Source organism: Vipera ursinii (assembly GCF_947247035.1).
Source record: "Vipera ursinii genome assembly, chromosome: 9".
NCBI classification, from domain to species: domain Eukaryota; kingdom Metazoa; phylum Chordata; class Lepidosauria; order Squamata; family Viperidae; genus Vipera; species Vipera ursinii.
This window is the reverse complement of record NC_139523.1, coordinates 17,587,619-17,612,482: the sequence shown is the minus strand read 5'-3', so window position 1 is coordinate 17,612,482 and position 24,864 is coordinate 17,587,619. Positions and strand designations below refer to the sequence as shown.

The 24,864-nt window shown below is 44.7% G+C and overlaps 1 protein-coding gene across 1 annotated transcript in view; it reads left to right on the top strand.

Moving 5' to 3' along the window:
* Positions 1 to 234: 234 nt before the first annotated feature.
* NFKBID (NFKB inhibitor delta) overlaps positions 235 to 24,864 on the top strand; it is a gene marked incomplete at its 3' end in the record, with an annotated part of 28,779 nt that continues 4,149 nt past the window's right edge. The window contains exons 1-7 of the mRNA XM_083369590.1: positions 235 to 282; positions 15,300 to 15,391; positions 16,025 to 16,058; positions 19,605 to 19,903; positions 21,673 to 21,878; positions 23,425 to 23,530; positions 24,553 to 24,699. Coding sequence (XP_083225716.1) covers positions 261 to 282; positions 15,300 to 15,391; positions 16,025 to 16,058; positions 19,605 to 19,903; positions 21,673 to 21,878; positions 23,425 to 23,530; positions 24,553 to 24,699 — 906 coding nt within the window. The 5' untranslated portion in view covers positions 235 to 260. The remainder of the gene's footprint in view (positions 283 to 15,299; positions 15,392 to 16,024; positions 16,059 to 19,604; positions 19,904 to 21,672; positions 21,879 to 23,424; positions 23,531 to 24,552; positions 24,700 to 24,864) is intronic.

Below are 24,864 nucleotides of genomic sequence, written 5' to 3'. Positions count from 1 at the left end.
TCCACAGTATTGCATCTGCGCCAGACACTTTGGTGATTCACCTGCCCCGCAGGCTACGGTTCCAAGCAGCTTACTACTAGTGGGAGGGGCGTGGGTCTTCCCAAAGGGTTGTACAAGTACTTCCTCTCTCTGGTATAAACGACTGCTCAGCTTCCTCCTGATAAAATTCAAGCGTGCTTTTGTCAGAACAGCACACTAAGACGCCGTGGAGGAAGGTGGCGGAGAACAGCAACAACTCTGCAGCCCCGCGAGGGCTAGAGATGGGAATGAGATTTCAGAAAGGTAGGCAAAATATTTTCGTTCTCCCCAAAGTGCCTTGCTGGATGTGTATGCAACAGTTGGCTGTCCTAAGAGATGGAAATGTCTGACTCTCCGCTAGAATGGAGCAGAGAAAAAATTCAGTCTCCTTTTGAGCTGCAGCCAAAGTTCTCTCTGTAGTTATGTAGTTGTTTTGTTTCCTGGTGGTGTTTCTGTCTGGGTGCAGCTGCAATACAAGCAGATTTGTCTAGTCTCAGCCAAGAGTCCTTTTAGCTCAACTTTGGACCTGTTGGTAGAAGAAAAAGTCATTAACGTGAGCATTTGGGGTTTGAATCACTAGTGCGGTGTTTTTCAAACTTGGCAACTTTTAAGATGTGCAGACTTCAGCTCCCAAAATTCCCCAGGCAATATGCTGGTTGGAGAATTCTGGGAGTTGAAGTCCTCGCACTTTAAAAGTTGCCAGGTTTGAAAAACATTGCACTACTAGACTAAGTGGATCCTGGTCTACAGGCAGATTACAAGAAGTCTCCCACGGAATGCTTTCACCAAATTGTGATGGAGAGCAGAGAAGAGAGTTGCTAAACATCCATCTTGGTCAAATGCCTTTGGGGTTTTATATGATATTCCAATCTTATTTTTCCCAGAGCGACTCCTGTCCTCCAAAGACGGGTCTAAAGGAATTTCATCCAGGGCTGAAATCTCTTTATAATGGATTCACTCCTCTGCCTTTAATATCAGCCTATCAAATATTAATCATCTGGTGAAAAGGGGTTTTTTTTTCCACTCTCTCAGACCTGGAAATAGTGAAACTCTACTGCACAGTGTCAGACATATATAATACTCTGGAGCCAGACCCGTTCTGTTCCAGTTGGGTTTACTTATCCATAAGTGCATTGAACGTTGTAGCTTGAATAGGCTACCCTCCTGCAAATGAGAATTTTGTTTAAGATCAAAACAGTGGGCCAAAAAAAAAACCCACCCCACGCTGGCAATAGAGTTCTCCAATCTGCAGAGAGGTTCATTGATTTTTGCTTTGGGCAACAGGAACGTAGTTTGTTTTTTCCTCCACTGCCAGCTGTTGCTTAGCTTGGATTCTAGTCATCTGCACGCCTCCCCACATGCACTCATCCCAATGCCCATCATTAATTGCTGTGCCCAGTGCACTTGTCAGCCCCAAAGGATCAAAGAAATAATTTGGGAGCCACAGCCCACTGCTCTCCAGAAATCAGAAGCAAGAGAAATGGTTATTTAAATCCAGCCTTTTTTTTTAATGTCATGCTGCTACAGAATTTTTTAAAATGCCATGAGAGAACACTTCTATGCTCAAAAATGTAAATGCTCTCCTCAGTGCACAGTGATCATTGCCTAAAATGATTAGTTGGTCGTAGCTGCCCAGTTTTTGATTGGAGCCTGAAGCAAAGCAGGCTCAAATTATGATTAATCATATTTATATGCTTGTTGTTGTTTCCCCATCCCATCTTAAAACAGAAGTTATTAATTTATCCCCTTCTTTTCCTAGTGCCTCTGCAGAGCTCATGTAGGGAGGGGACACTTAATTTGTCTCAGTAGAAGTCAGGAAACTGAGCAAATTGACTTTTCTTTTCGTTAGTAATAACCCATTCTCCGTATCTCACCCCTTGGTTCCTAAGGCTAGAATTTAACTATTTTTTATTTATTTTTATTACATTTATATCCCGTCCTTCTCCGAAGACTCAGGGCGGCTTACAAGATTAGCAGTAGCCTTCATTCTATGTATATCCCTGCTTATTAGGGCTTTCATACACCCCCCCAAGCGGCATTATTACAAAGTCAGCTCATTGCCCCCAACAATCTGGGTCCTCATTTTACCTACCTCGGAAGGATGGAAGGCTGAGTCAACCTTGAGCCTGGCGGGACGCGAACCTGCACTAATTGCAGGCAGCTGGTGTTACTTAAGGAGGCATTAGCCCACTGCTAATGGAAAACACTGCCACCCCCACCCACCCACCCACCCGGGAATCTAGGTATAAGGGTTGCTAGTAGCGTCAGAAAAGACCCTCGCAGCCACAGGAGCATTTCCTCTTTTATTTCTTGATCAGTTGGCCATTTTTAGGACAGGACGAGATACTGAAAAAGGACCTGGGGTGGGGGGAGTGTGGAGGAGGTGAGGTGAAAGCAGAGATTGTCCCGAGGTTCATTCGAAGGTGGAGTATGTTTTTCTCCCCTTGGAAAAAGAAAAAAAAACACCTTTTGAAACTTTTTTTCCCCCTTTTGAAAAAAAAATACCTTTCAGACAACCACGATCTGGATGACTGAGAACCTTCAGAGACCTCTAGGGGGAACCAGTGATTGGGAAGGGCTGGGGGTGGGGGGGGCAAAAGGAGAGGGTTATCCTCACCCCACCCCTTACACCCTTTCCCACCCACCCCCACACCCACCCCAAGATCCTAACTCTGGCGAGGTCCAAAGTTTGGCAAAGCTCCCCTCAAGCCAGGAAATGTCCGAGGGGGTTTCCCAGTGACGCGTCGTTGGGGATTCCCTGCTACGCGCGGCGTGGGCGGGCCACGCTTGGTCTGGCTCGCGTCTCAGAGGGCTGTCGAGGGGTGTGTGTGTGTGTGTGTGTGTGTGTGTGTGCACCCTCCGTGTCGGACGAGAGGCCAAGGCACGGAGCCAACCGGCGTTTCCCTGGCGGTTACGCCTTGCTGGCTAACCGGAATCCCCACCCGACGGCTTGCCCAGGAATGCCCCGAGTTGCTCTTAGGGGCAACCCTGCATCTCCGGGGACGGTTGTCGCGGCCCACGCGAGGGGCTTTGCAGACAGCCGGCCGGTGATTTCCGTGTGATTCCTAACCTTGGGCGGGGGGGGGGGGGAAGGAAGGGGGTTGGGGAGGGGAAGTGGGGGGGGAAGCACCAGGCGCTTCCTGCAAACTACGGTTGGTTTTATAAGACTTGTCTAACTCAGCGTTTCCCAACCTTAGGAACTTGAAGATGCGTGGACTTCAACTCCCAGAATTCCCCAGCCAGCATAGCTGGCTGGGGAATTCTGGGAGTTGAAGTCCACGCATCTTCAAGTTCCTAAGGTTGGGAAACGCTGGTCTAACTTAACCCCTCTCCGCCAGCTGGGAGGGATTGTAGGTTCCTGAGCTCAGCTTGTCTTATCCTCCTTAAGTGACTGAATCCTCTTTTAGGAGATCTAATTTGATGGGCTGTGATGTTCAGACTCTGCCTCCTTCCCCCACCCCACCCCAGGAAGATTAACACACTTGCGATGCTCTTTCATGAAATCGGCTCAAGGGCGGAGATGCTTCTCCACTTCTACTTCCGGAAGCGTTCGTCAAATACTGGAAGGAGCGCATCTCCCGATGGGATGGTCCCTGTGACAGCTGTTGTTGTGTAGTGGGTTTCTTGAAAGCAGGAGGCTAGCCGGGAGGGTTCAAGAATGAACATTGCTTTATTGTAGTCACAGGAACAGAACTGAGAACAGAGACTTCAAAGCAGCTACTTATACGGTTGGCCACTAGGCGGCGGCCAATAGGTTTAAAGGAACCTATTCCCGCCCCAGAGCCAACCAATGATTGTCCTGGAGACTTCATGTCTGGGCAGCCAGCCACCACACAGATAGTTCAAGTGAAAGGCCCAATACATTACAGCCGTGAGGTCTATTGAGACAATGTCTTAGGACAAGGGTCCCCAACCCTCCGGGCCGTGGCATGCCAGCAACCGGGCCGCACATCCATGGGATGCAGGCAGCACGCAAAACCACCCCCACCCCCTCTGGTCTACGGAAAAAACTCTCCACGGAACCGGTCCCTGGTGTCCAAAAGGTTGGGGACCTCTGTCTTAGGAGATCCTCTTTGATCTCCTCCGGAAGTTTGAAACTAGAGAAAGGTTCGTTCTTGGCTGACAAAGCCAAGGGCCTGTTGAGCTGGGCTCAGTCGATCCTTCTTGATTCAATCAAGTGGATTCCAGGAACTGTCAATTACTGCACAGAACCGGGTAGTCCTATGCTTAGGACCCTAATTGGGAGCAGAACATCCCTTACTAAGCGAGGCAGTTGCTTAAGTGAGCTGTGCCCCCTTTTTGCAACCTGTCTTGCCATGGTTGTTAAGTGAACCACACAGTCACTAAGTGAAGCCGGCATCCCCCATTGACTTTGCTTGTTGGAAGCCGGCTGAGAAGGTCACAAAGGGTGATCTCATAACCCTGAGATACCACAACCACAACCGTTGTAAGTACATTCCTTTGGCCAAGTGCCTGGATTTGGATCACCTGGTGGTGTGGATGCTGCAGGGGTCGTAAGTACAAAGAGCAGCCATAAGTTGCTTTTTTCCGTTCTGTTGTAACTTCAAATGGCCACTAAACAAGCGGTTGTAAGTCAAGGACTATCCACTTAGCTACTCTGTCTCTGAACAAGGAGCATCTTCCACTGAGCCATCCCTGTTATTTAGCTAAAATGTTTCTAACCTGTTTTTCCATGAGCAACAAAGCACCCTCTGTAAAATTACAACAGCCTTTTTTATATGTATAAAATATATAGCTATAACTGACTGATTTTCTAGGGTGCTTTAGAGGATAATGAGGACAGTTGCCTCGAGCTCTACCCATGGAAAGTGTGGCCCAGCACTTGAAATGATCACAGAGGTGGCTGCTTTTCATCCCAGGCAGCAAAGCTCATCAGTTAAATTAGCGTCCCAAAAGGGGTGAAAACATTTGTGATTTTTGTAACCCTTTATTTGTCCCTTGACTTTATTGAGCAAAAAAAAAATGGAGAGAAAATTAAAGGAGATTGGAAATAAGCCTTTAGGCAACGTTCTCAAACTTGGCAGCTCAAATATGTGTGGACTTCAGCTCCCCAAATTCCCCAGCCAGCATAGGAGGGATGTCCTTTAATATGTTGGCTGGGGAATTCTGGGACTTGAAGTCCGTACATCTTCAAGCTGCCAGGGTTGAAAAACACTGCTTTAAGGAGTCTTAAAATGATCTGGTCTTTTAGGAGCCTCAGGACTGCTTTATTTTTACTTACCCTCATGACATTTACAGCATTAAAAAGTCCTCTGGCTTCTGCGGCTCTTTCAAACTGAAAGACTTTAACCCCCTGCTGAAAACAGAACCAAACAAATGTCTTTCGGATGCAGCCCTCTCCCTCCAGGTGTCTTCCTGGTGAATTGGACTACCATCCCCATCATTCTCAGCTAGCAGGGCCAGGGGTCCCCCCTCCCCTCCCCTCCCCAATTTAGAATTCCAACAGACCAGATTCCTAAAATCCCTGGCGAACATTTAGCTTTTGAGCAGAGTCAGACATTGGAGCCTGGGCACGGTTTGAAGGATGCCTTGTAAGAACGATAAAAATCATGGAATTGTGGTTGAACTTTCCCCCTTGCAAGAAAAAAAAAGGGGGGGGGGGAACGAAGCAAATCCAATGATGCAAGAAAGGGGCAGGTAGTCCTCGACTTAATGGCCACAACGGAGACCAAAATTTATGTTGCTAAGCAGAAACATTTTGTTAAGTAAATTTCCCCCCATTTTACAATCTTTCTTGCCACAGTTCTTAAGTGAATCTCTGCAGTTGTTAAGTGAGCAACATGGTTGTTTGTTAAGTGAATCTGGCTTCCCTATTGACTTGGCTTTGCCAGAAGGTCATAAAAGAGGATCACATGACCCTGGGATACTGCAACCATCAGAAATATGAGTCAGTTACCAAAGGTTTGAATTTTGACCACATGGCCATGGGGATGCTGCAATAGTCATAAGTGTGAAAGATGGTCATAACTTTGAACAGTCACTAAATGAATTGTTGTAAGTCAAGGACTACCTGTAAAGCACCAACTAAGGCTTTCCTACAACCCTGGGTCCATAAGGCTGGGTCTGCAGAAGACTTGCCATCCCGTCCATGTTCATCCTCACCTGTATGAAATATTCCTGAGCATCTGTCCCCACCTTTCCAATTCATTTCCTTCATGACTCCAAATTCCAGTATCACACAGAACACATTAGTGAAAAAGAATGATGGCCCTCCACACCCAGCATGATTTACAGCAAGTTATTACCGGGAATGTAACTCTAGCTCAGATGTCACTTTGATTTCTTGCCATTTGGCTATTTATTTATCCCTCAATGGCTCCCAGCTTGCAGCGATCTCCAGAAAGGAGTAAGATGCAGCCTAGGATGTAGGAAGGATGGGGCCTCACAAAAAACAAAAACAAAAAAAGACGTGGATTAAAGAAATGGGGAGGGGGGTAAACATGTTGATCTGCAGGTTGGAGGACCCTAATGCTGAAATCCTTCTGCAAGGATGATTTTCTGCTTGCAAGGAGGATAAAATGTTCTCCTGGCCCAACAGTTTGTTTTATACAGACAAGGGAAAATCCCAAAGGGCAGTGTTTCTCAACCTTGACAGCTTGATGAGGTGGTGGACTTCAACTCCCAGAAGCAAAGCTAGCTGAGGAATTCTGGGAGTTGAAGTCCACACGTCTTCAAGTTTCCAAGGTTGAGAAATACTGCAAAAGGGTATTCCTTCAACTCTAGTTTGAAGCGGTTTTAACATTTGTTTCTATATTGCACCTATGTTTGTGAGTACAAGTATTCCTTGACTTGCAACCACAATTGAGCCCAAACTGCACATTGCTAAGTGAGACAGTTAAGTGAATTTGGCCCATTTTATGACCTTTCTTGCCAGTCTTGTTAAGCAAATCGCTGTAGTTGTTAAGTTAGTAACACGGTTGTGAAATGAATCTGGCTTCCCCATGGATTTTTGCTTTTCAGAAAGTCGCAAAAGGTAATCACATGACCCTGCTGGATGTTGCTACTGTCATAAATATGAGTCAGTTGCCAAGCGTCTGAATTTTGATCGCATGACCATGGGGATGCTGCTGCGATCGTTAAGTGTGAAAAACAGTTATATCACTTTTTTCAATGCCGTTGTAACTTTAAGTGGTTACTAAAAGAACGGTTGTAAAACAAGGTCTGCCTGTAATGTCATTTTCTAGGTACTAATTCTGGGTTGTATGCCAGCTTCTTGGCTTTTTAAGGGAACTTTGTTGTTGTCAGCTGCGAAGTCGTGTCCGACCCATCGCGACCCCATGGAGAACGTCCCTCCAGGCCTTCCTGTCCTCTACTATCTTTGCCTTTTGGTGCTGTCCATGGGGTTTTCGTGGCAAAGATACTGGAGTGGGTTGCCATTTCCTTCTCCAGTGGATCACGTTTTGTCAGAACTCTCTGCTATGACCTGTCCGTCTTGGGTGGCCCTGCACGGCATAGCTCATAGCTTCATTGAATTACGCAAGCCCCTTCGCCACGACAAGGCAGTAATCCATGAAGGGAACTAGGAGTATACCAAAGAAATGAAATGCCTAATGAAACCGGTTACATTCTTCTGTGTTGGTAGGTTAGGGGTGTGTTGGGGGGGCGGAGATATACTGGGTCTTCTCTGTGTGAAATTTGCAGACAGGTTTAGTGAAAAAAGGGTCACTGTCAAGGATGTGAAAGTTACAGCTGTGTAGAGAGGCACATGTCTTAAGACGCCAATGGCTAAGCGATTATTAGATGCCTGTTCATCTAGGCTTGCTTTCACACTAATAATGATCAAGGGGGATTTTAATGCAGGTTGCTCCCTCCCCAAGGTCATACGGTGTATACCATCTTATGAACAAATCTAATTATGATCAAAGTTTGTTGGCTTGAAACCACCAGGAGTGGCTCTCTAAGATTTCAAGCAAACATTGCAGGAACTGTGCCTGAAAATGTTGCCCCTTCTGATAGGTGTAGCCTCAGTGCCCCAGGAAGATGCCAAGGTGGGGGGGGATGTTATTCTAAGGATTTTATTTTATTTTATTTTATTTTATTTTTGGTAGACCTGGTTAGGAAACAGACATCACAAAGACTCCAGGAATTCTGGGAAATAATAAAAAGGTAAAGGTAAAGGTTCCCCCGCACATGCGTGCTAGTCGTTTCCGACTTTAGGGGCCGGTGCTCATCTCCGTTTCAAAGCCGAAGAGCCAGCATTTGTCCGAGGACGTCTCCGTGGTCATGTGGCCGGCATGACTAGATTCCAGAGGCGCACGGAACGCTGTTACCTTCCCACCGTAGTGGTCCCTATTTTTCTACTTGCATTTTTACGTGCTTTCGAACTGCTAGGTTGGCAGAAGCTGGGATGAGTAACAGGCGCTCACTCTGCTACACGGCACTCGGGATTCGACCCGCCAAACTGCCGACCTTCTGATCAACAAGCTCAGCGTCCTAACCCACTGAGCCACCGCGTCCCTTCTGGGAAATAATAGGAGAACCTTAAAAGCCTGTCAGTGTTTCTTCATCTTATACCAAAGAGGAAGACTATTTTGAGTTGTCTTTTTCATGCTTTCCATTTTCCCAGAACCAAGTTCTTGTTTCACGTCCCTTAGCAATTGTTCTCTTCCAAAGTTATCTTTACATTCCCTTCTCCTTCTCCTTCTCCTTCTCCTTCTCCTTCTCCTTCTCCTTCTCCTTCTCCTTCTCCTTCTCCTTCTCCTTCTCCTTCTCCTTCTCCTGTCAAAGCAAGGGGGAATGTAGCAGCACTGCCTCTTTTTATTGCCACTTCATCCTTTTCTGCTTGTCTGTCTATTCATTTATAACATTTACAGCTGTTGTTTCCCTTGCTCCCCCTTCTCTCCCCCTGCTATCTCAACCAATTTCTTCTTCCCTGCCCTTTGAGCAGCTAAAGATGGAAAGATCCCAGTTGCCATTGGGCCTGGCTTTGCATTTAAACCAAAGGAGGCATGCCCTGTTGAGGCCACAGGTCGTCATGGAATGGATATAAGGGTCAGACGGATTAAACCTGGAAAGCAAAGACATGCAAGCGAATACTTTTATTAGAAGGCTATAGTAACAGAATATCACAAGTCTGAATGTGTTTCCCCCTCTCTCCCTTTAACCTCATGAGATCTAAAGATGGTCATGTCTGAGACACTTTTTAACAGAATAATAGAGTTGAAAGGGACCTTGGAGGTCTTCTAGTCCAACCCCCTGCTCAGGCAGGAAACCCTACACCATTTCAGAAAAATGTATGTCCAGTCTCTTCTTTAAAAATCTCCAGTGTTGGAGCACCCACAACCTCTGGAGGCAAGTCGTTCCACTGATTAATTGTTCTCACTGTCAGGAGGTTTCTCCTTAGTTCTAGGTCGTTTTTATATTGTGGTGATCAAAACTGAATGCAAGTTGGGGGTCATCCACTGCCCTGGCTTCCTTCTCATCTTTGCTTTTTGAAGGGAAGGAAACAAAGAGCCTTAGTTCCTTAGTTCTAGGTTGTTTCTCTCCTTGATGAGTTTCCATCCATGGCTCCTTGTCCTGCCTTCAGGTGCTTTGGAGAATAGATTGCCCCCCCCCCCCATCTTTGTGGCAGCCCCTTAAACTACATTTCTGCTCTGGACTTCTATTTCTTTGATCTGACCATTGTCTTGCTTGGGGCACTACTTTCTGTTCCTCAAGGTTATTCCTTCTGCCCATTACATCAAGCCCCTTGCTAGTATGGGGATCTGGCTGAGTAGGTGCTACTCTTTCCTTCTGCTTGACTCTTGAAATGACTTACATAACACATGCAGTCGGAAATAACCTGAAGTTGTGGCTTCGGAAATGTTTGTTTAAGTGGAGAGATAAGCCTGACGACGGCTGAACGTCTCTCTTCCACCTCACTTCCTCCAGGCGATGTCATGTCTTCCATCACGGAAGCAATGCCCTGTCTGCCGGGTTATTTAGCTAAGGCAGCCAGGCAACCACAGCATTGTCCTGTGAGCTGGTTTGCTATTCTTGATCTGCCCTCCTTTCCCTATCTGTGCACTGGTCTGCTTTTAGGAAAAACAAAGAAGGAGGAGGGGGGATTGTTATCACCTGCTTTGGAAAACATCTTGTGTGTGTGTGTGTGTGTGTGTGTGCTGAGATGGAACATTACAGAGGATGAGACCAAAGGCAACCATGATTCATGAGCAGAATGAAGAGTAAGGTGATTTTTCTTCTCTGCCAACAGAATTGAAGTCTGACAAGGGCAGGGAAAAATCTGAACTGGGGGTGGGGGTGGGAGGATAAATGCTGGTTCAGGACTTTTCATGGCTTTTACGACTTGATCCGAGATGTCTTCTGAAGGGTGCTGCTGCTTTACCGATTCTTAGCCTGGCCATTTGCATGGTGGATCCAGGGCTCTTCAGAAAGACCTGATAAGATCACGTTCAGAAGAGACACCTATGGGCTTTTAGAGAAGGTGAACCCTCCAGGTGCAGAATCAGGTGCAGGTCTGAGAAGCGGAAACCAGCTGTTTTTGTCAGTGTGTGCAAGGGCCTCAAAGAGGTATCAGTCGAGAGTTTCAAGGTGGAGCGGATTGCTTGGGGCTGAGAGACCCAGCTTGTTCTTGCAGATATGTCTTGGAGTTCCCCACCATTTCTCTTCTGCTGCTGGAATTGTCCTTAAAGCTCCTGTTTTAAAGATACCATAAATCGCCATAAACAGGCAGACAAACTCTACATAAATATGAATCCCAAGCCATGTCGAAACCCCAGTCTTGGGACAGTAGGAAACGATGAAGTGAAGAAACTGGATGTAGAAAGATCTCTGCTTGAAATAGTGAAAGACGTTTACGACTCCTATCAGCTCAAAGGCCACACCAGGCTTTGCAAAGAGGGTGGTATCCAGATCTCAGGGTTTCTGGGAGGGTTGATGGTGTTTCAAATTATGCTGTAAGGCATTGCAAGAACGCAAGATCGAAAGCAACTGCTTGACTGTTTAAGAATCTCAACACTCCAGAGATGCAAACGAAAGGACTGTAAGGTTTCTGCCTGACTACATTTTGGGAGGAGGCTTTGAAAATTTGCTAGAAAGTGCCCAGGCAGGTGGCCCACTACGGCCTGTAAGCCATGGATTCTGCACCCTACACTCAAACCTATTATTCATTCCCTTCAAAATAGGGTAAGTCAGTCCTGCTCATTCAGAAGTCCCCCTTCTGTTGACCGTCACCCTAAATTGGTGTGTTTGTTTTTTTCAAACGTGGTAGCTTTAAATTGTGTGGACATCAACTCCCAGAGTTCCCCAGCCAGCAGTGTTTCAAAAACACTATCCTAAATCTTCTCTCAGAATCCAAAGTACACATTTTGAGGTCCTGCATCTCCGGTAAACCTCAGAGATGCCCCCAGCTGCCAGACTGCAATTTATCACGGGACACCAGAGGGCAATGATAAAATCATGAAGATGGAATTAATAATGGAGAAATTAGGATTTAATATGGAATGAACGGTTAAGCGCATAGAGATAAATTTAATATCACCATTACTGGATCTGACTCATTTAATATGCTTTCAAATGAGCTGCGCGTAAAATCCCACTGTCTTTTTTTCTTTCTTTGCCCTGGTCTTGTCCACTACTCTGAATGCAATTCCAAGATTGGCATCCAAAGACCAAATACAAGGAGTCCTCAACTTGCAACAATTCGCTTAGTGACCGTTCAAAGTTACAATGGCACTGGGGGAAAAAGGGACTTACCACTGTTTTTCACGTTTATCACCATTGCAGCCTCCCACTGGTCACGTGATTAAAATTAGGATGTTTAGCAACAAGAAACAAAAACTGAAAGGGCAGATCCGATGGACCACTAGGTCTTTTTCCGCTGTCCGTTTTCTCTGCTTCTGTGACTACCTGCATAGCCCTCATCATAAAGAGAAAAAAAGAGATTGCTTTGCTTGACCACAAATAGCCACCCTAGGAATACTGCATCCAGTTTTGGTCACCCCGGTATAACAAAGTTGTTGAGACTCTAGAAAGAGTGCAGAGAAGAGTAACAAAGATAATTAGGGGACTGGAGGCTAAAACATAGAAAGAATGGTTGTGGGAATTGGGTATGTCTAGTTTAATGTACGCGGTGGCTCAGTGGGTTAGGACGCTGAGCTTGTCGATCAGAAGGTCGGCAGTTTGGCGGGTTGAATCGCGAGTGCCGCATAGCAGAGTGAGCGCCTGTTACTCGTCCCAGCTTCTGCCCACCTAGCAGTTCGAAAGCACGTAAAAATGCAAGTAGAAAAATAGGGACCACTACGGTGGGAAAGTAACAGCGTTCCGTGCGCCTTTGGCGTCTAGTCATGCCGGCCACATGACCACGGAGACGTCCTCGGACAAGCGCTGGCTCTTCGGCTTTGAAACGGAGATGAGCACCGGCCCCTAGAGTCGGAAACAACTAGCACGCATGTGCGGGGGAACCTTTACCTTTACCTTTAGTTTAATGAAAAGAATGAGTAGGGGTGACCTGATAGCAGTGTTCCAGTATCTAAGTGGATGCCACAAAGAAGTGTGGGGGGGGTTGTCAACCTGTTTTCCAAAGCACCAGAAGTCAGTAGAAGAAGCAAGGGATGAAAACTAATCAAGGAAAGAACCAACGTAAGAACTAAGGAGAAATTTCCTATCAATGGAACAACTTGCCTCCAGAAGTGGTGGATGCTCCAACGCTGGAGGCTTTTAAGAGATTGGACAGCCATTGGTCTGAAATGGTATAGGGCAGGGGTAGGCAACCTCGGCTCTTTTATGACTCATGGACTTCTACTCCCAAAATTCTTCAGTCAACATGGCTGACTGAGGAATTCTGGAAGTTGAAGTCCATGAGTCATAAAAGAGCCGAGGTTGCCTACCCCTGGTATAGGGTTTCCTGCCTGGGTAGGGGGTTGGACTAGAAGACCTCCAAGGTCCCTTCCAACTTTGTTATTCTGTTAGCTAAAGCCCATCCTTGATGCTACCTCTGACAGAAGAGAGTGAAGCAGCCAAATAACCATTATCTCTTTTCCTGTTAACTGTATCTTCTCTCCATATGGATCCAAGCTCCCTGTAGAAAGTGCTGTTTGCAAAGTAAGATGTAGGAAAAATGTCCTTTGCACATCAAAGAAGCACCCAAGAGCACCAGTATCAACTTTCTTGAAATGCAGTTAGCAGTTCAGACAAGCCAAGAAGGAATTAAACTTCTAATATCTCAGGTTCTGCCTGGGCAAACAAATGCATCCATGTTAATTCCCTTAATGTCATTAACCTCAAATGGAATTGAGTCCTATATCCGGTAGGATTGCCCCTTCGTGTTCTCTCCTTTTGGAGAAACATTGTGTGCATGGCAATAATAAGTGGGGTGTAAGAAATGGGCAGCATATGAAACATTCAAACAATATTTGGAAGGAGAATCACCAGCTATACACATGGATTGCCAAGTGGTTGGGGCAATTAAAATCATATTGCTATCATTTGATGGCTAATGGAAAGGACAAAAAAAATCCAAAAATTATTTTCATGCTTCATTGACTTTTGATTGTGTACAACACCACAGTGAATGGTGTACAGCCCTCAAAAACATAGGAGTATCAGGCTATTTAATCTGTCTATTGAAGAATTGGTACGAAGAACCAGGAAGAAATAGAACAGAATATTGGAACAATTAAATGGTTCTAAATTGGGAATGGAGCATACCTAACATTGTACATGGTCACGCTGCTTGTTTTTACTAATCTGCAGAATATATCATGAGAAAGGTTGGAATAAAAGCAATCGGAACGGAATTTAAATTGCTAGGAGCGACCTCAGCAGCCTCAAACATGCTGATGATACCATTTTTCAAGGGCTGGAAGCACGGAAGTCTTAAAGCATCTTTTGCTGAAGGCTTAAACACATAGAGTGATTCAGAGGATTTTAAAGATTAACATTCAATTGAAACCATAACTTTTCCTCCTGGGATCGAAACAGCTAGAAAAGAGATGTGGAATACTGTTTTTAAATGTGATACCTGCAAGCAAGGTTATGGTATGCACGATGATGGAAACAATTTGGCAATAGCTGCAAGAGAGGAATGGTTGGCGAGGATGACAGAACTTGCTGAAATGGCTACATGGACTGGTCTGATTAGCGAAAAGATAACTTTTATCAGCGATTGAAAACCCCTTATGGGTTGTTTATGTAAGAAAGAAAAAAATGTGAACTCACAATTTATAGTTTTGATGATTAAACAGGATACATTACAGATGAGATTATAGATTATAGAAAGACGAGCGCTATGATGTAACTTTAGAGAAGGGTTAAAACATGATTGTACCTATAACTGCTGGGAAGAAGATTGCAAGCCTCTGCTTTGTATTTTTTTTTTACTTTTTCCTCAAATTTTCTTCTACATTTTTCTCTCTGTAACCTTAGCTTTTTCTTTTATTTGACAAAAGATACATTCTATTTTGGTTTGTATTAGTTCTTACTAGGGTTGTTAACATTTTCAATAAAAGTAATGGTTAAGGCGCTACGACTGAATCACTACAGTTGTTAAGTTAATAACAAGGTTACTAAGTGGATCTGGCTTCCCCGTTGACTTGGCTTGTCAAAAGGTCAACACGGGACACAGCAACCGTCATAAGTATGAGTCAGTTGCCAAGCATCCGAATGGAGATGCTGCAACGATCATAAGTGTGAAAAAATGGTCATAATGAATGAATGAACCATTATTATCAAAGTACAACATGTACTTTTTCAGTGCCGTTGTAACTTCGAACAGTCACTAAATGAAAGTTGTAAGTCGAGTTGTACCGCTGTGGAGAGAAGCTTCTTTTCCAAACTTCTTGAAGAGCAAAGAAGAGTATCAAGCCTTTCCGCACGTTTGTTTGTAGGTCTGAGCTGAAGAAGCTTCTTGGATGAGAAGTGAAATGTCTTCAAAGAAAAAACAAGGAAGTTCGGTTGTCTCTTGAAAAAGCACCTATGGGACAATCGCGACCGGGATGACTGAGAATCCCCATAGACGTTTGTTTGTAGGAAAACTTCACCCTAAGACTACTCCCAAACAGATAGACTCATTGGTGGGATTCAGATATGTGAACAATCGGTTCTCTGTGCGGATGCCGCTTCCAGAAGTCCATTCTGGGCCTGGGCAACAAAAAATTAGCTACCGGTTCTGCCGAAGTGGAGCAAAATGGCTGAATCCCACCACTGGACAGACCGATATTGGGGCAGTTGCCCAGAAGACTATCTATCTCAAGGGAAGATTATGGATGGTTCCCCACACATACCCCATTTCTAATACTCTGATTCTCTCTGTCTACTTACAGGCTGCAAAGGGCCACCCCCTCAGACTGTGCGGAAGTTACTGGAGCAACGACGACAACAACAAGCTGCCCTAAGCCACAGCTCTGGACCCCTGGTGAGTCACCTGCTGAATCAAGCTGGACACCCTTATACATGTGGAGAGCCACACCCTTCTCTGCAGCATAAGGTGGTTTGAAGGTTGAATCATGGCAGCCGGTCGGATTTTGATTCAGCCTTCAGACAACATCGCCTGCCAACTCACCATGGCCAACTCACCACAGGACACGAGTAACACGAATATCAAAGAAAAAGTGGAATAGAATCATTAAAGAAAGGGCGCCAAAATGAAATACGAATGACAAAAATTAAAATAATGTTTAACTCTTTTAAATAATTCAATTGAATTGTTGAATTGTCCCGCAGCAGGTTGTCCTGTGGTGAATTGTCCCATGGGCGAGTTGATTGTAGCAAATTGGCCATGGCAAGTTGACCACGATGAGTTGGCCATGGCAAGTTGGCCGCGGTGAGTTGTCCCATTCCCCCATCAGACACCTTTGCCTGAGAGTCTTCACCGACACAATTCAGTTTCTTTCTAGGTTCTTTGTGGAATCTTTGTGATCTATTTGGTCCTTCATTCTTCTTGTTCCTCAAATGCATTTGATCAGAGATGGTTGATCCAACCTGGTCTTATTGCCTGTCTCAGATTCATTCCTTTCCTCTCTCTTTCTTTTTTCTATTCCCATTTCAGATCCCTCCAGGAGCTTTAGAAGCCAGCTGGCCAGGTGAGTAGACTCAGACATCTGGGAATGTAATTGTTTTATCCAGGGCTTTTTTTCTCATAGAACACCCAGAATGGAGTTCCGGCACCTTTTTTGGATGGAACCTTGTAGGGTAGGCAAGGCGGGTTGTATGACATGTGTGAGTTCCGGCACCTTTTTCTTTTACAAAAAAGCACTGGCTTATCTCTGTCACAAATGCTCTTGTGAATTTAGCTTTCCATCAGCTTTTCTAAACATGGTACCCTCCAGCTGGCATCTTACAACTCCAGCAATTCTAATGAAGCAGAGATTTTCCAGTGCATCTGGAAGTTAACAGATTATGGAAAGCATTTGAGGTACTTAAGGCTTTCCACTTAGATTGCAGCAAGAATCCTTTGTTTGGGGCTTAGGTCACTTAATAAACTTCCAAGCAGTTTCAGATTTAACTCTTTATCTATCTTTTATCTCTCAGTCTCGATATATTTAATCTATCTAATCAATTTCTGGGTTCTTAACTGTTACAGAATTATTGCCCAATTCTCAAAGCTGCATTGTCACTACAGGTAATCCTCAACTCACAGCCATTTGTTCAGTGACCATTCAAAGTTACAGTGGCACGGAAAAAAGTGACTTATGACTGGTTTTTCACACTAATGACTGTTGCAGCATCCCCATGGTCATTTGATCAAAATACGGGAGCTTGGCAACCAGCAAGGATTTATTTATTTTTTTATTTTATTTTATTTAGATTTATATACCGCCCTTTCCTGAAGGACTCAGGGCGGTTTACAGGGCATTTAAAAAACAGTCAATACAAACATTAAAACAAATTAAAAGAGATTAAATAGAACCCTGAGAAAATTAAAACCCAGTTAAAATTAAAATTAAAAATATTCTCAGCCTGGGCCAGAGAGCTCGAAGAGCCAGGTCTTCAGGTCCCGGCGGAATGAACGGAGGTTGGGGGCAGTCCTAAGCTCCGCAGGCAGCTGGTTCCACAGGGCAGGCGCGCCCACTGAGAAGGCCCTCCCCCTGGGCGTTACCCGCCGGCAGTCTTTAACCGGCGGCACCCTGAGAAGACCCTCCCTCTGCGAGCGCACTGGACGAAGGGAACTTGATGCCGGCAGCAGGTGTTCCCTCAAATATCCCGGACCCTCGCCATTAGGGGCTTTATAGGTCATCACCAGCACCTTATAGGTCATCACCAGCAATGACAGTTGCATTGTCCCAGGGCCATATGATCCCTTTTTGTGACCTTCCCAGCTAGCTTTCTACAAGCAAAGTCAATCAGGGAACACAGATTCACATAACGACTGCATGATTCACTTAACAATGGGAGTGATTTGCTTCACAATCGTGGCAGAAAAGCCATGGAATGGGGCAAAACCCGCTTAGCCACAGAAATTTGGGGCTCAGTTGTGGTTTGAGTCAAGGACTACCTGTACTTTCCCCTGTTTAAGAAACTACATTCTTGGAATGTATTCCAAGTCAGTCTAGTTTTCTCGCCCACTTTAGGACAAAACAGTAAGGTTAGGATATTATTTCAGCAAGGCTTGCTGAATGTGGGCTTGGGTGCCCTTCAACTGCCAGAATTTTCCATAATCCTCATGCTGACTGGGGATCTCAGTTTGGTAGAGTGGTTAAGATGTCTATGGAGATTCTCAGTCATCCAGGTCATGCTTGCCCCAAAGGTGTTTTTGCCTCTTGAAAAAGCACCTTTGGGATAACCATGACCTGGATGATTGAGAATCTCCATAGACATTTAGCTATGCATTTTGGGATGAACACCCTTTGAATGGTGCAGGAGTATGAACGGATTTCCAGAAAACATTGCAGACTACAGGAACCATTTGTGCTTCAGTTTGAGAGGCAGACAACACAAACTCATCCCCAACAGCCTGCACCTGTCTTCAACTGTGAAGGGACCCAAGGCAGAAAACATCCTGCAGCCAAGAAGGCTGCACACACATTTGCACTGCTCAGGTGACCCCGAGGACGCAGGTAAACCTCCAAGCGGCCTCAACGACTCTCTAAAAGAATGCAAATGACCAGCTGTCTGCAAGGAATATAAATCCTTCCATTTCCCACCATCCAGTCATTGCTGAAGAAGCTTCTTGGATGAGAAGCGAAACATCTTCAAAGAAAAACAAGAAAATCCAGTTGCCTCCTGAAAAAGCACCTTTGGGAGTGGTTAAGGTGCTGGGCTAAAAACCAGGGGAGTTCTAATCCTACTTTAGGCATAAAAGGTTAGCAGGGATCATGGGCAGAGGTAGAGAATGGAGGATAAAAGGAGAATATTTGTAGCTCAGGGTTGAAATGAGGGGGTCCAGCTTGGTTGTTTTTGCATTGCTAGCCCTGATAATGTTATCTTGTTTGGGTAATGAAACATCTGCAAGAAAACAACCAAACTCAGAGAGGACTAAGGACCAAGTTCTACCCTCTTAAGTTCTGGTTAGACTGTTAAGGGCCCTAGGCAGATGTTGCCACGTCTAACTTCAAAAGTGGAGATGGATGCTTTGCTAGGGGGGATTTTTCAGCTGGAAGACAATAACAAGATTGTCTCTGGTGGTTACCACAGTTCTGACTGTTAAACTAATTATCCTTTATTGGGGAAAGCTATCTCAGCCTCATGTTTGTAAATCCTGCGCTTGTCTATCAAACACACTGAGGTCATTGGCCAAATTGACATCTTCGATCAAAGAAAAAACACTAAGTCTAACGCTGACTGGAAAACCCTTATAGACCTTGTGCATGAAACAGGGGGAAAAAATGAACTTTTGATGTATGGTTTGGATGATTAAAAAATAGATTATAGGAAAAGTGAAAGCCGTGCTGTAACCATCAAGTAAGAAGTTAATTTCTACTTATAACTGCTGTAAAAGAAAATCAGAAGTTATACTTTTTTCCTGCACTTCTGGCTTTATTTTTCCTTCCTTCTTTCCTTCCTTCTAAATATTAGTTTCTTCTATTAGTTTTTATATTTCTTGTTTAAAATCCCAATAAAGCTATACAGGGATTAAATAAATAAATTAAATAAATAAAAATACAGGGATTATCTTGTATTACTCGTTTACGGGGCAAGGTTCATTATTCAAATAGGTTCATTATTCAAAGTTTCATTAGGTCTTTACTTTGGATTATTGATTAACTATCATATATTTACTAGCATTTCCTTCAAGGGTGCAAATTGACCCAAAGAGGCTTTCCCCTATCACATTTTTACCTTGCCACAGCCCTGTAAGGTAGACTTAAGACTTTATTTATGTAGGTATTCAAATTCTATAGCTGCCCATCTTAGTCAAAGACTCTGGGCGGCTGACAATTCAAAAAATATATTACAATTGAAAAAACTGAAAACAATAATGACACTAGATGTGTCCAGATTAAATATACACAGGAGAAAGATACTTAGCCAGCTAGCCAAGTATGACCATTTTTCACACTTAAGAGAGTTCCAGCAGGTTACTAACGTCATAAATGTAGACCTGAGTACAGTGATCTAAGCATTTTCTGCTTCTCCGAAGAAATCAACTTCATTCACTGATGGGAATGTTCCCAAATCTCTTTTCTTAGAGCCCCATGGAACAATAGAAAAAGGGGTTTCTACTCTAGGACAGACTACATCTGCTCAGTATCCAGTTGCTGCCTTTCCTGCCTGGCAACCAGATGCCTCCAGCCAAGGAGCTTTCTCTCCAGATTTTCACTACCCGTGTGTGGACCCTGGCAACGATTTCCATCTCCAGCCTCAGGGGAGCCAGTATGATGTGATGAGCCCCTGCCCTCCCTTGGAAACCAATATTTATGGAACCGTAGGTCCTGGAGGTCCCGAGGAAGTGTATACTTCCAAGATAACATCAGCAGTAAATTACGAGGTGAGATGAGCAGAGATGGAAGTGGGATAGAATGAGCTCCCTGAGGTATATTTAGCAGTGGATCCATACTACTGTCTCAAGCTGGCTGCTAAAAGCCACTTGCTTCTCAAAAGGGAATCCTGAGAATTGCATGCAGATGTGAACTCTTCAAAGCATGCCAGTAGCCTCTCCAAAGTGCAATTCACATCTTTTCTTTGGAAAAGACAATGAGAAAGCAGTATGTTATTTTTTTTTAAAAAAAAGAAAAAAGAAAAAAATGCCTAGATGTATTTTCGAAGTAGATAAGTCTGGGCTCACTTTCCCTATCCAGATGCTATCCAGATGAGTTGAGCTACCGTACGTAGGAGAAAATATGGTGCTGGTTTGGACAAGTAAAACCGAGCAAAGCATCCATTCCCTTTCCTCAATACCCACCCGGCAACTTGCGAGGAAAAAAAAAGCCTATGGAATCAGTCGCGAAATATTTAGAAGGCAAAGGGAGGCTGATAAGACTAGAAGATACACTGAGAGAACAAAAAGGCATTCCATGAAGATAGCAGTTCTAGAAGATATTAGCAGCAGGCATAGGATCTGGTATCTAAGGCCAGTTTAAGACAAGACCCATGATGGTAACTGGGTCTAGGACAGGGGTAGGCAACCTTGGCTCTTTTATGACTCGTGGACTTCAACTCCCAGAATTCCTGAGCCAGCATGGCTCAGCTTGGAAACCTCTCCCTTTCCCCTCAGCATGGCTGGCTCAGGAATTCTGGGAGTTGAAGCCCACAAGTCATAAAAGAGCCAAGGTTGCCTCCCCCTGGTCTAGGACAACTTGTTGCGGCCAACTTGTCCTGGCCAACTCAATTTGCCATGGCCAACTTGGGACAACTTGCCACAGGGCAATTCAATGCAGGACAATTCAAGAGAGGGACAAATGAATTGCAGAGGGCCTTGTCTTGCTTTAGGTTAAAGGTTCAATCCTAAAGCAAGACAAAACCCACTATAATTCACTTGTCCCTGTCTTGAGTTATCCCAGGTTGAATTATACCATAGCGAGTTGGCTGCATTGAGTTGACCAGGGTGAGTCAGCCAGGGCAAGACAGCTTTACCTTTATGTAGAAGAGTTGCATCTTCACCCACTTTAGCCTCAGATGCTTTCAGTACCATAATAAACAATTTGTGCTTCCATGCAAGATAGTGCCTGGGTCTCGTTACTGAAGAGCTCTTTGGAGAAATTTCACCTACAACTACAACCCCAAGCACAATTGTTTCTTACAATGAGCGAGAGTGATGGGAGATTGCATCCTTATTATATTCATTACATGTAGCTATTTTGTGTGGAGGATCTCAGTAACCTTGGGCCATCATTTGGTAAAGACGGAACGGTTATCAGGGATCATGGGCAGAAGTAGGGAAAGGAGAACCACCCATCTAAAGAGCCAGCTTGGCATCATAGTTAAGGTGCTGGCCTACAAACCAGGGGCTTGTGGGTTCTAATCCTGCAGGATCCAATCTGCAGAATCCAATCTAGGTCTAATGCTAAAAAGATAGGCTCCAGCATGAGTCCAAAAGCTAGGAAGAGCAAACCTCTGGTCCCGGTGACCAACCCAGATTGGATCCTGCAACATTATCCTGGGACATATATATTTGCCCTCATTTGTGAGTTCTAATCCTGCCTTAGGCATAAAAGGTTAGCAAGGATCACGGGCAGAGATAGAGAAGGGAGAACCACCCATCTTTAGAACAGCTTCACTCCAATACCTGTTTACCTTTTTTTTTTTATTTCCACCCAGAAGGTTGCCACTGAAGCTGTCCATCTTTATCCAAGCTCAGCGAACTCCTGGCTGGGACAGGAACAAAACAATGCTTCTTTCCTCCTTCCTGGTTGTTATGCAGACTTATCTGTGGATGTAGATCCAGGGGAAATGACACAAGCTCGGGCACAGATCCAGAATATAGATCTATCTCACCTTTTACAGCAGGATGAAGATGGCGACACGTAAGTGTACAACTGTGGCACCATCCCACTGAGAAAGGCATTCCGTCTTCTTGTTTGGGATGGTCATATGAAAAGATGGGGGGGAAAAGGAAAGAATTTGGGAAGCAGATAACAAGCAGGCTACATAGGAACCAACTGGGAAAGGGACTGGGATCTGTGCTTTTCAGTTAGGTGAGGCCTGTAATTTCCAGCTTGGAAAACCAAAGATCACACCGGCTAGAAATACCAAGTGTTAGATAGATGTATCGCATCTGGAATGCATCACACTGGGAAAACATCCATGGTTGCAGCGTAAAACAGGATTAAACGGTGGCAGCTGTGTCATTTTCTTGCCACTTAGAGTGAATCAGATAAGAAAAAAAACATGGCAATTGGGTGGTCAATAAAGTATGGGCAAAAAAACAAAGGCAACCAGTAGGTTTGCAGTTTGTATATTTACATGTTAAATCTTTGTAGATGTCTCTGTGGTAATTCCTTGGCATATGTATTCATAAAAAAGGTAAAGGTTCCCCCGCACATGCGTGCTAGTCGTTTCCGACTCTAGGGGCCGGTGCTCATCTCCGTTTCATAGCCAAAGAGCCAGCGCTTGTCCGAGGACGTCTCCGTGGTCATGTGGCCGGCATGACCAGACGCCAAAGGCGCACGGAACGCTGTTACCTTCCCACCTGAGTGGTCCCTATTTTTCTACTTGCATTTTTACGTGCTTTCGAACTGCTAGGTGGGCAGAAGCTGGGACGAGTAACAGGCGCTCACTCTGTTACGCGGCACTCGGGATTCGACCCGCCAAACTGCCGACCTTCTGATCGACAAGGTACACGATGTTATACTCACACAGAAAAGACAAAAGTCAGTATTTCTCAATCATGACAACTTGAAGATGGGTAGACGTCATGCTGTGTGGGGAATTCTGGGAGTTGAAGGCCACCCATCTTCAAGTTGTCACGGTTAAGAAACACTGGCATAAGGAGCAGCAAAACTGTGTCAGTTAATGACATGAGAGAACAAAGAAGAAGATAGATAGCTAAATCTAATTATTCCAACACCATTCATTATAACCTATAGCTTTCTATCTTTGCAAATCATCCTTGCTTCCCTCACCTTTGGATACCGCTATATGTGTTACACAAGGAACTGATTATGATACTATAAATAAAAAATGTAGTAGATATCTTACTGTACCTGAGAAAGCTGCAATCAGGTAAGCAATGTCCTCGCCTGCAGAGTTGGCTTTACGAATTCAAGAGTGACCTTGTTTTTCCTTTCTACGATTCTTTATCTGGAAAGAGACTGAAACTTGGCAACCCTTCAAAATTCAAATTATAAAATAAGACATGCAGCCAGCGAGTTTGCAAATGAGAGAATACAAGATGCTAAAACGTTGGGGCATGCGTGGGGAGGGAGAATTCTCGGTGCAAGTTGTAAACTCACCAACTTTCTGAAGTCAGAGTACTTTAAAAAAAAAAAAGTGAGGTAAGGATGTTGGCCTGGGAAGTGGCTATCCAAAAATATGATAGACATTTGATCATTCTGAGCCTTTCTTTTCCAGGTTGCTCCATCTCTTTGTTGCTCAAGGACTCCGCCCATTGTCCTATGCTGCAGCTGAAGTGCTCCGAGACTGTGGACAGTTGGATGTCAAAGAACACCGGGGGAAGGTAAGTTCATTCTAGGACAAGGGTCTTCAAACTTGGCAACTTTTAAGACTTGTGGACTTCAACTTCCATGGCTGGATGGGGGAATCTGGCAGTTGGAAGTCCACAAATCTTAAATTTCCCATGCTGGCTGGGGAATTCTGGGAGTTGAAGTCCACACGTCTTAAAGCTGCCAAGTTTAGAAACCCCTGGTCCCTGAATTAGCTGGAGGTTCTCTCCTTGCACAGATATTGCTAAAGGTATCTTGGGTTGTTGTTTCTTGAAAGAAGTCTCTTCCCGTCACCCCTGTGGCTTATCTTGTGTGATCTGCTGTTCCATGTTATACTGGAATGGGAAAGCATCAGCAGCTGTCCTTCAAGAAGCTGAGTTTACGATGTAAAAGAAATGCCACTTGGAAGCTACATGCAAACATTAAAGTTGTGTGTATACATTTTTTTTCTTAAAACATTCACAGTTTTGGATCTAGGATAGGCAGATCAGGCAGATCTAGGATAGGCAGATTAAGGCCAGAAGCAATGGTCATCCCTCCCAAATAACACTGCACCTAGGGGTCCCTTCAAACTATCAGCTCTACAAGCTAGCAGTCGGTGTTTTTCTATTTCGGCAGCTTGAAGATGTGTAGACTTCAATTTTCAGAATTCTCCAGTCACCTACGGAGAATTGATTTGGGGGGAGTTGATTTGATGGGGATCTAGGGGAAACTGAATTTGTGGAGTTGAAGTCCATACATCTTCAAGTTGAGAAACACTGTGATACTCAGCTACGAAAACTTACATTGACACATTATTCCTTCCATCCATTCCTACCCCTATAATGAGCTGCCGTTTAGGTGGACTGCCTTACATGGACCACCTGTTTAGGCCGTGCCCTCAAGTCAAGTTTAGCTTCAGTTCAGTTGTCTATGGAGATTCTCAGCCATCCGGGTCATGGTTGTCCCAACAGTGCTTTTTCTTTGAAAATGTTTCGCTTCTCATCTGAAGAAGCTTCTTCCGTTCAATTATTGTTATTTTTTTCTTTCTGTCCAGACTCCATTATTAGTGGCTGCTGCAGCCAATCAACCTAAGATCGTGAAGGATCTGGTTTTGCTGGGAGCAGATGTCAATGCCATGGACCAAAAGGGGCAGACGGTGCTGCATCTTGGCGCCACCTACGGGCTGCCCAGTGTCATTGAGGTGAGACTGGCCTATTTTCCCCACTAAAATAGCCTTGTACAAAGTAGGCACGGTAACCTCTTTAGTGGAGACAAAACTAGCTATCTCAGTGCTCCAAGCAAAGCATCAGAGAAGCACTGAAGGGGTATTAGTCTGTTAATCCACCTGCTTTGCTTTGAGACATGT